Below are 10943 nucleotides of genomic sequence, written 5' to 3' on the forward strand. Positions count from 1 at the left end.
TAAGCCTATGCTTGTTCTCCTAGCTGTTTTATAGTTTTAGATTTCCTATTAAGATCTATGATCCATTTTGAGGTAAATTTTGTATATTTTGTGAGGTGTGGATCAAAGTTCATTTTTTTTTTTTGCGTATCACGATCTAATTGTTCCAGCACTACATGCTGAAAAGATCCTTTCTCCACAGCATCCTTTTTGAGAATCAATTGTCTGTATAAGTCTTGGTTTAGTTCTAAACATTCTATTGTGTTCCATTATTCTATTTTCCTGTTTTACACCAACACGATAATTTCTGATTACTGTAGCTTTATAAAAAAAGTTTGAAAATCAGATAGTGCAAGTCTTCCAACTTTGTTTTTCTTGTTCAAAGTTGTTTTGGATTTTTGGGATCCTTTGAATTTTTATATGAATTATAGAATAAGTTTTTAAATTCCTTACATCCTGTTCTGCCAAAATTCCACCCATGTCTTTGGCCGTCTCCAAAGCCACATTTTCTGAAGAAGTCTCTCTAGATCCCAGGTGAAAGGAATTTCTCTTTCGTCTGTGCTCAAATCACATTTGATATTATTTGATTACATTTAATCATATTTGCCTGTATGTACTTGTCTGATCTTTCCAGCCATTTAGTAAATCTCAAAAGATTAGGAATCTTGACTTGGTTCCCTCTGTGTGCTGAGAAACTAGTTCTATGCTTTGCAGGAGTGAGCCCTGCAGTAAGAGGTATCTGCAGCACACATCTAGCTCATTGCTTGAATATTGTCAAGGAATTCTGCAGATTTAGAATTGTTTATTGATTGTTGTCTCCAAGACGGCTCAGTCTTTTTTATTTCTATTGCTACTGCTGCAGTTTCAAAGAACAATGGGCTAGTTATTTTCCAAATATCAAATCATACTCTAATTGTGTTGTCACGCAAATTATGTGCTGCTGTGTCTTAACAACCTGCTTAGTGTTCACAGGCTCCTTCACTCATGGAAAATTTGGGAGAATGTCATATCCTTAGAGATAGCAATGCGGTCTTTGGCGACCTGAGCAGCAGTATCTGAATTCACTCCTGCTGTTTTTCCAGTGTCCCCTCTAGACCTCCTCCAGCCCTCCATGGGGGGCCCTGCAGTTCTGCCCTAGAAAAGCCTGTTGCTTCTCAGGAAGACTTCCCTATGAAACATAACCATGTCCTTCTTGTGGGGACATTCAGTCCAGAGACCTGAAAGCAGGGGAAAATATTTAGCCTGCTTTTGGTAGAACCTAAATTCTTCCATACTTGTTAGAAGCAATTTCAATGAGGAAACTGTTTTGGCATCTAACAAATCAGCATAAATGACTGATGAGGAAGATCAGCTTCCCCATCCCACTCAGTCGTCATGTTGATGTGACACACACATTGGCAAACATTTTCTCCTGTGAGCAACATAAAGTTCAAGACGTTATGAATGGCTTTTTGTTTTTATTTCTTAGTCTTTCCACATTCACTGTGTCTCGTGAGATTATATGAATCCTGCTTATTTCCAGCCCAGCACTAAACTTTTTAAAAGGATCACGTGTTTAAAAGGCTAGTGGACAATTTTTTAGAAGACAGAAATCCTTAGATTTTGGTCCCAGAGTTGAATCTTGGTTAGTGGTGAATGAAAATTCCCGTTAAAATTTTAAATTCAGTGATATAAAGTCTTAAAAATAGTTAAATATTAGTCAATTTCATTAAACACTATAAGAGTTATTTACCTTTAAGCCTGTTTCTGGGGCAATTTTGCAATGATTCCCTCCCTTTATCGATTCCCTCTTTATCAGAATCCTTGAGAGGCCCCTGTCATCATTGTCAGTATCATCATCATCATCATGGAACTGATTCTTCTGGAAGATTCTAGGAAAATAAAGAGATGGACGGGATTATGTGTAGGTCAGTGTGTGCATATACAATAAGAACAGCTGTCAGACATTAGATGCAAGATACCCATTTCATTTAGGGGAGAATGTGGTCATGAAATCCTGATGTGGTGAATGAAGGAAGCGGTGGGAACAGGATAGTCAATGGAAAGGAGGAGGAAGTGAGTGAATTGGAGAGCATAGATCCTTGGTTAGTTGATCAGCACATTGGTGAGAATGAGGGGAGTGTGATGGCAGAATCATGTCCCTCCCCGGCCACAGGGTAGCCACCTGTGACATGTTACTGTACATGGCAAAAGGGATGACAGATATTTTAGGATTAAAAATCTTAGAGGATTTCTGTCTCCTAAATTGTCTATTAGTTAGCCTTTAAACCCATGATACATTATTATAGATTAGTGCAGGGGCACAAATAAAAAGGATTCATATAATCTCACCAGACCAACTGAATGTAGAAAGGATAAGGAAGAAAAACAAAAAGTCACTTATAAGTGCCTTGAACCATAAATTGCTCATGAGGAAATGTTACACAAGGTGAATGTCACAGCCACATACATACTGCCTGAGTGGGATGGGACAAGGGGATCCTGAGATGAGACAATAGGGTGAGTAGTCTGGATTGTCCAGGTGGGCTGAATGTAACCACAGGGGTCCTTAAAATGGAGGATATTTCCCAGCTGAGTTTAAAATCAGAGGGAGGTGTAGCGATGGAGCAATGTTCAGAAAGGCTGCTGACCATGAAAATGGAGGAAGTTGAGGGGCACAAGCTAAGGAAGGTGGGTGACCTCTGTAAACTGGAAAAAAAAAGGAAACATTCTCTTCTAGACCCTCTAGAAGGAAGGAACCCTGCTGGTATCTTGAATTTATCCCAATGAGAACTGTGTTGGATCTCTGACATCCCATAAGCTAATAAGTCTGTGCTGGTTTAAGCTATTAAGCTTATGGGAATTTGTTACAGTGGTAATAGGAAAATAACATAGTGAGTGGTAGTGTAAGGGATTAAAGGTCTAGGATGGGGTGTGGAGAGAATTCTGATATTTACACCTAAAAAACAACCAGGTGAAGTGGGAAGGTGTTTTAAGGAAGACCTACCTGGCAGGGCTGTCAAGCAGACTGGAGTGAGCGAATCCTTGGAGTTAGAGGAATCAATTAAACCTCACAAGGAAAATAAGAAATAAAATGTAGCAGGGCTTCAGTGTTAGTAGATGTAGGAATGGAAATGGGCAGAGAGATATAAACATTATTTTGAAATTAGCTACAGGTTTGATGACTGCATGTTTGGGAGAGTTAGCCGATGTGTGGACTGAATGCATCCCCTCAAAATCCATATGTCGAAACCTCATCTCCCAGGGTGATGATATAGGGATGCGGGGCCTTTGGGAGGTGATTAGTAGGATAAAATGAGGTCATGAGAGTAGAGCCCTCATGAATGGTATTAGTGTTCTTATACAGGGCCCCAAAGTGCTTGCTTCTCTCTCCTCTCTGGGCCATGAAGATAGTGGGAAGACAGCCATCTTCGAGCTGGCAATCCTCTCCCAGATACATTGACCTTGAAAGCCTCAGCCTCCAAACCATAAGGAATATGCTGGTTGTTTAAGCCACCCGACACACGGTAATTTGTTACAGAATCCCAGACTGACGAAGACAGTGGAGAATGCCACTGTGTTTTGCACTGATTGCCTGGAGAATGCTGAAACCCAGGGAAGTGGGCAGCACAGACGTTTACTCATTTAATCCTGCCAACACTGTAGGGGATAGAGTCTACATTTTCCTCGCTATTTAAAAGGTAAGGAAAAAGAGGCACAAATAATAACAATGACAACGACAACAACAACAACAACAGCAACAATAATTTGTCCAAGATTCACACAGAACTCCCTGGAGGGAGAGTGAGAATTAATACTTATGCAGGCTGGCCCCAGAGCCCCTGCTCATAACTACTAAGTCAGATCACCTTGCTTATTTAATCAGTTTTTTTCAACTGTGATATGAGTGTACTGTGTCCAGTAACTTATAATTTCAAAATACCTCACTGTAAGGGAAACATTAGTCGCAGGCATTACAACCCACAGAAAGCTAGACATACAAAAATAACTTGTTAGGGCAAGATAACCAATAATGTTTTTAAATATTATACCTGCTGACCCTTTGCAATAAAGTGTTTATTTATAATTCTGTCTGGCTACAGAATAACATCATAATCCTGCATGTGGCTGGTGGCTCCCGTGTTGGACAGCACAGGTCTAGAGAATTTAAATGACTTGCCCAGCCTTGCCCAGGAAGCTCGTGGTGGGATCAGAGCTATAGTCTGGGACTGTTCCTTCCTATCCAAGTCCCTCATGGAAGTTTAGAAGCTTCTCCTTTGGTGCCCAGCTGTCTATCCGTACTTATGACATCTTGTCAGGTGCCCCGGCCTGCTCCTGAACATCAGCCAGAACCCACTTCTGCTCTTTTTTGGCCAGGTAATACCTTCTAGCAACTTCCATTGCCTTCTTGGCATCAGTTTTTACATGGAAGGGTAGTGGCTAGAGAAGGAAATGTGTCCACATGACAGGTTTTTCATAAATAAAGTAGGAGTGGTCAAGAGAAGAAAACCTCAGGAATATGAGTGGAAGCAGGTCATTTAATATACCAAATGCGTACTTTCAATGTATGTTTGTGTTTCCGAGTCCACGCTTGTTCTACTCATGCATTATAGGCCAACACATCAGGAGACAAGGATTTGGGGCAAGAAATAGCGGCTTTAATTTGTAAAGCCAGTGGAGAAGATGGTAGACCAATGTCCTGGAGAACCATCATCCCAAGTCAGAATTCAGGCTCTTCTTATATTAAAAAGGGGAAGCGGGAATGCTTGGTTGATGCAAACTTGGTGTATGAATTCTTTGTTTTTAGAATCCTTTGTTCTTGCAGCTCTTCACCTGGGTCAGATCCGTGTAAACCTCCAACAAGCAAATGTTATTTTCTATTCTGTATCTTGTTATCTTTATACGAATGGAAAAGTGATAATATCCTTCAAAGTCAGAGTCTTGAGAATAGGGTCTCCTGTATATTTCAGGATCTAGGCAACATTGTTTCACAAAAGGTGCAGAAACAGCAAGACTAAGCCTAGGAAACAGGGCACAGGTTTAAAGTCAAAGGAACAGATCTAATATGGAGTCAGATTTGTTCTTTCCTATTTCAGTAGTGCCATGGAGAAGGCACTGTGGGCAGCTTTCTGTAGGGTCCTGGAGGCTTTCTCTCTCAGCCTCTGTGCGCCTCTATTGAAAACCCGTCATCGCTATCTGGCCTGCTGGAAAACCAGTCCGCCTGTTTTGCCCTGAAGTTGTGTTCTGTTTATAACTCATCTCTACTCCTTGGAAAACAACTCAATAAAAACTCAGTTGGTTTCCCACCAGCCCTGAGCAGGGGTGAGGGATAGCATGTTATTATTTTATAAAAAATATATATAAAAAAGTTTTAAAACAGCACTGGGCACATAGGAGAGAGACAATCAATGCTTCCTGGCTTAAATCGAAAATGATGACTCAGTGAGTCTATGGCTGCTGTATTTGCTGAACTAGTTACTCCTTTGCTCCATTACACATTTATTTTAACTGAAAAAGAAATATATGCATATGGTTAAAAAAATTCAAACAGAGCAAAAAATACTCAAGTGAAAGAAGTTTTCCCTCATCCTCTGTTCTTACACGCCTCCCTGGAGATGCCAATGTTTACAATCCTTTGTGTGCTTTTCCAGATATGCTATGCAAGTTCCCACCAATGTATGTAAATTCCTTTAAAGTTTTACTTATTTTTAACTTTAAGGGATTTAAATCCTCAAGTGGCTTCTGCCACAGTAATAGAAAAGAAGAAATCTGACTCCATATTAGACCTGTTCCTTTGACTTTAACCCTGTGCTCTGTCTCCTAGGCTTCTTGCTTGTAAAACAATATTGCCTAGAGCCTAAAATATACAGGAGAGCCTATTCTGAAGGCTCTGACCTTTAAGGGTATTTAACACTTTTCCAATCATATAAAGATAACACGTTGCAGAATAGAAAATAACGTTTGTTTTGTTGGAGGTTTACAGGGATCTGACCCAGGGAGATAGCTGCAAGAACAAAGGATTCTAACAAGAAGGAATTCCTACACCAAGAAGTTTGCAAAAACCAAGCACATAGGAAAGCAGCCTGAATTCTGACTTGGGGAGATGGTTTTCCAGGACATTAGTTTGCCATCTAGGTCTACAGAAACTTGCTATTCCATGCCCCAACACTTGGTCTCCCAACTTACTGGCCTGTCCTGCACTGAGGAGAATGAATTTGGACTCAATAACACTTCTACCTACCTAGCAAGTTGGACACTGGGACTGAGGGCAGCTCTCCCACACACAGGGGCCTACGGTGAGCCCTTGATTATTCCCCGAGGTTGGGGTGTGGTTTACCCAGGAGGGATGGGGACTCTACACCAACACTCAGGCAGTCTGCTCCTTCTGGGGCTCTGACATTTTACCTCCCGCTCCCTGCCAGCCCAACATTTGGGACAGTGGAGCTAAGGCAGAGATCGTGCCTGCCTGTTTCCCAGCGTGTAAAAGGGGAATATGTACTCTTCCCAAGGTAGTTCTGAGAAACAACACCTGCGGGTGCTTGGTTCCCTGAGCAACAGTAAACCTAGCTCCTTGTGGGGGCAACGGGTATGATACCCGTAGGGTTTCTGCAGAGACCTTAGCTGGAGGGCTGGGCCAGGGACGTAAAATATGAGCTGTGGGCAATGACGGGTAAGAGAAGGGTGTATAGGCAGGACTGCTGCCTCCTTCGGGGTGCCACAAGAGGTAAAACGCTTTCTCCCCATCTCTGTTACTCCCCTCCCAATTCCAGATAACTGCCTTCCCTCTGCTCCTCCTGTCCATGTGTCTCCCTCCACTTTTCCCCGCCTCCCCTCCTCCTCCCCTATTCTCCCTCCCTCGGTTCCCCTTCTCTCTCAGGACCCAGAGCGGATCGCTGGCCCTCCTGCGCATGCGCAGTTGCTGCCAGCTGGACCGCGGGTTGGAAGCTCCAGCTCCGAGCCGGGGATCGGCCCCAATGGCTTCTCAGCTCTGTCGCCCTGTAGGCCTTTGGCTACTGCCTGGGGCCGGGGCCTCTGGCTGTGGAAGTGCAAGGTGAGGGGATATCGGGAAAGGGGTGAGGCGGCTGCGGGAGGGCGGTCGGCGTGTCACAGCCCCCCAGGGCGCCAGTCAGCGTGTGTTCAGCTGGATTGCTCGGGCCAGACCCCTCTGCCCGCGCCACCTGCCCCGGCGCCCCGGCCACAGCTGTCCAGGGCCAGGTGTGCCCCTGCCGCCTCTTGGCCCAGCCGGGCTCCCCTCAGTCCGCGGCTGGCGTCCGCTTCCCCTCTCCCGCCCGCGAGTCCTCCCCTCCCGGGCTTCCTCTCCTAGGCCGCCGACCCGTCCCCACCACTGGGCGGGCTGTGTCCCGGGCGGGCGGGGTCTGCACACCCGGACGGGGCGGGCGGCTTGGGCTGGGGCTGGGGCTGGCCTCCGAGCGGGGCTGCAGCCCGCGTCCCCCACCCCGCTCTCCCTGCCCCGCGACCCCGGGGCTGCCTTCCTCTCCCTTTCCCGATCCCTGAGGTCCAGATTAGCGGCGTGGGCGCTGCTCCCCAGGCTGAGAGCCCGCGGCTGTAACTCCCAGCTTCTCCTGGTGGAGTCGGGAAAAGGGAGCGGCAGTGCTGAGGGAGCTTCTGTCTCCTTGATCAGGATTTCTGCCCCAGGTAAGTACCTTGAACACTTTCAGGTGTTATGATGGCGGTGCTTGTTGATGTCACATGTTTTTATACTGAGAGGGATTACAGTGGTGAAAGCAGGGCTTGGTTCAGTTAAAAATGAGCTGAAGGCATGAGGCTGTCTCATCCTCCAGCATTCACTCTCCCAGGGTGAAACGTGAGACCGTCGATCTTAAAAAGATACTTATAGTCCCTAACTAGTCCAGCCCAGCTGTTGTGTGTTAACAGGAACAGCACAACCTGAGGCGTTGGAGACCCAGGGACATTGCACTCCTAAAGAGCTCCTGGCAAAATCTGGTTTGTTTTGGTTTTTTTGTTTGTTTGTTTTACTTAAATTGTGGGACAGACTAGTCGTATAGAGGGAAAAATAATTGGCAAGAAGGATTTTTTCATATAACAGCTTTATTGTGATATTGTTCACACACCATGAAGTCCACCCACTTGAATGTTACAATTCAGCAGCTTTTAGCATATTCACATTTGTGCAACCACTATTATTCCAGAACGTTTTCATCACATCAGAAAGACCAGTTGAAATGCATGACCTATCCACCCCTTCCCAGTGGTGGTTCTAAAGAAGTTTCTTGGCTGTTCCTGACCATAAATTAACTTGTTACATTCCATGAAATATCTGGGAGGAATTCTAATCAGAATTGCAATGAATCTGTCTATCAAAGCAGGAAGAATTAATGTCTTTATGGCATAAACTTCTTCTACACATGAATATATCTGGGACCCTATCTTTTCATCTGTCCAGAGCCAGGCCTATGGGAAATCCTCATTAATTCTTGGGTTTGTGAATGATGAGATTCAATACATCATTAGATGCAACTGTAGCCTTTCACTGAAGAGAAAAGTAACCTCGTAGAAGCCAAGTGATACTCTGATGGTTAGAATGAGTGACCGCCAGTGCTGGAGTATTCGAGTGGACTTGGTGCTTGCAGAGTTCTCCACCACCTACAGCTAAGGGGATTACCGTGTTCTTTTACTTTTTTTTTTATGGCGTTGCTTTTATTTTTACTTATTATATAAAATTATTTTTTATTGAAGTGTTGTAAATTTACCATGTTAGCTTCAGATGTACAGCAGAGATTCAGTTATAAGCTTATGCATATGTATATAAATGTTTTTCAGATTGTTTTTAGTACAACTCATTACAAGAAATTGAAAATAGTACCCTGTGCTATATAGTAGGTCCTTGTCATTTATTTTATATTTATTAATGTGTATCTGTTAATCCTCCCTTTCCTGCCTGCTAACAACAGTTTGCTTTCTATGTCCATGAGTCTATTTCTAGCAGCACCGTTTTTGCTAGCAATATATGCTGGTTGGCTCTTTTCTGTTTCAGTAGTTCCATCTTATGTGTGGGCGTTTTTCTTCTGGTGGGCCTGTGTGTGGTTTGCACACGTGATAATAGAGATCTGTATTTGGGAGAACTCCAGGCCTCGTGTAGTCCCTCGTATGGAGCGCCCACTGAACTGATGCTTGAACTTGGGAAAAAACAGTAAATGTTGGAATTTCCACTATGGTTGAGACTTCCAGGTTTCTATAACCTCTTTAGCCCACCTAAATTTTGGCTGCACCCAATACTGGATAATTTGGTGGAACTTCATGGTATGGTGGTGTAGAGACAGGGCCTTGTATGCTTCTTCTCTTTCCTTTTTCTAACAATCATTTTCCTGGGCCTTCCAGGTACTCCCCCAGAAGGGCCCAGGGCTGGCTTGGTGCTGCACTGAGGCAATATTTGTTAATAAGTCCCTTTCCTCATCTCTTCTGAGCCTCCATTTCCTTCTCTGCACAATGAGGGCTTAGACTAGATAAGTGCTTTTCAGTTTCTTTTAAAGCCATGTTTCCTTTGAGAAACAGAAAGTTCAAATCTCTCCTCCCATCACAACCCTTTAGATTTTGACACGTCCTCCAAGGAGTCACATAGCTCTTTGTGGTAAATTGACGTGATTGTGATTCCACGTGGCACAGAAAAGACTCTTCAGAGATTTATTGCAGGGAGAGGGCAGGAAAGGGGCAGTATGTCACACTTTCTTGTGTGAGCACTGGAGCAAAGGCTTGGGTTTAAATACAGTGTCTGATGTGGCAACTCTCTAATCTTGCACAATGTGATAAACCTCTATCCCTAGTTTCTTAATGTGTCAAGTTGGGGTGGTAATGTTTTAAGGCTTTTGTGAAACATTATACACATAAGCCATTTGTGTCTCGGTAGATACAAGACCTGCTAGGGAGTCGGAATTTCTTTAAAAATACATATATATTGTCCACATCACTCTGTCTGTGTGTATTTTGAAGTTCCTGGAGGGTGAGGGTTGAGTGTAATGTCCATCGTGGGACAGGTGGCCCATGGGTCTGTGTGCCTCAGATTGCCCCCTCCTCCTCAGTCCTCTTCCTCTCAGTCCAGGATGAAGTTCCCTAGTAGATTTACACACAGGTCTTGTGGAAATGGCTTTTCATTTTATTGTTTCACCAAGGAGGGTTGCCATCATGATCTCTGTGGTCAGGTTTTGGTGACCTGAAGGCTATGCAATTGGGGATTTCTATTTTATAAAAAGAAAAAAAATTACAAATACAAAATTAGACCTAGGTTGGTGGCAGGGGCTTTTGAAAGTGGGGACCATTAGCTTTTTTAGCTTCAGGTGCAGTGGCCTCTGGCCACGAGGACACATCCTCATGCTCTGAATTTGGAGGGACCAGTGGGTTCAGTGGGAATATTTACTGAGTGCATCTCATGGGCTGCGCATTCTCTTATTTGTACTGTGTGTTCCTTATTTGAGACGGTGAGCTGATTTAAACTCAATAGCCTCTTTAAAATAATAGACTTTTTATTTTTAGATGTAATGTAGATTCCCATGTAGTTGTAAGAGATAATATGGAGAGGGCCTATGGACTCTTTGCCCAATTTTCTTTAATAGTTCCATCTTGCAAAGTTGGGGTACTATTCATTCGTGACTCACTAACCCTTTTAGGTTTGTGTTATTGCCCTCATTTCTATTTATGAATAAACTGGTGTTGAGAGAAGCACACAGGTCTGCCCAGGTCACCCACATGGTTAGTGAAGATTTGGGTGGAACGTGGGCTTGGCATTTCCAAGCAGTACCATTATGATGGTCTGTGGCAGGGAGCAGCATTCACTTTGCTTGTTTATTCATTCATTCAACAAACATTTATTGAATAAACTCTGTGGGTCAGATGCTTTCATAGGGTTATCTGATTCTTCAGCAGTATGGAGAATCAGGTAATGTTTTCTTTTTCTTTTTTTTTTTAATATGAGAAAAATATCTCTGAGAGGTTATAATCTCCCCAAAGGA

General features: G+C 43.7%; 1 protein-coding gene across 1 annotated transcript in view; it reads left to right on the forward strand.

Moving 5' to 3' along the window:
• Nucleotides 1-3528: 3528 nt before the first annotated feature.
• LOC140698397 (uncharacterized) overlaps nucleotides 3529-10943 on the forward strand; it is a 39828-nt gene continuing 32413 nt past the window's right edge. Inside the window, exons 1-4 of the mRNA XM_072968736.1 lie at nucleotides 3529-3659; nucleotides 5934-6254; nucleotides 6729-7009; nucleotides 7536-7614. Coding sequence (XP_072824837.1) covers nucleotides 6062-6254; nucleotides 6729-7009; nucleotides 7536-7614 — 553 coding nt within the window. The 5' untranslated portion in view covers nucleotides 3529-3659; nucleotides 5934-6061. The remainder of the gene's footprint in view (nucleotides 3660-5933; nucleotides 6255-6728; nucleotides 7010-7535; nucleotides 7615-10943) is intronic.

Source organism: Vicugna pacos, chromosome 9 (assembly GCF_048564905.1).
Source record: "Vicugna pacos chromosome 9, VicPac4, whole genome shotgun sequence".
NCBI classification, from domain to species: Eukaryota; Metazoa; Chordata; class Mammalia; order Artiodactyla; family Camelidae; genus Vicugna; species Vicugna pacos.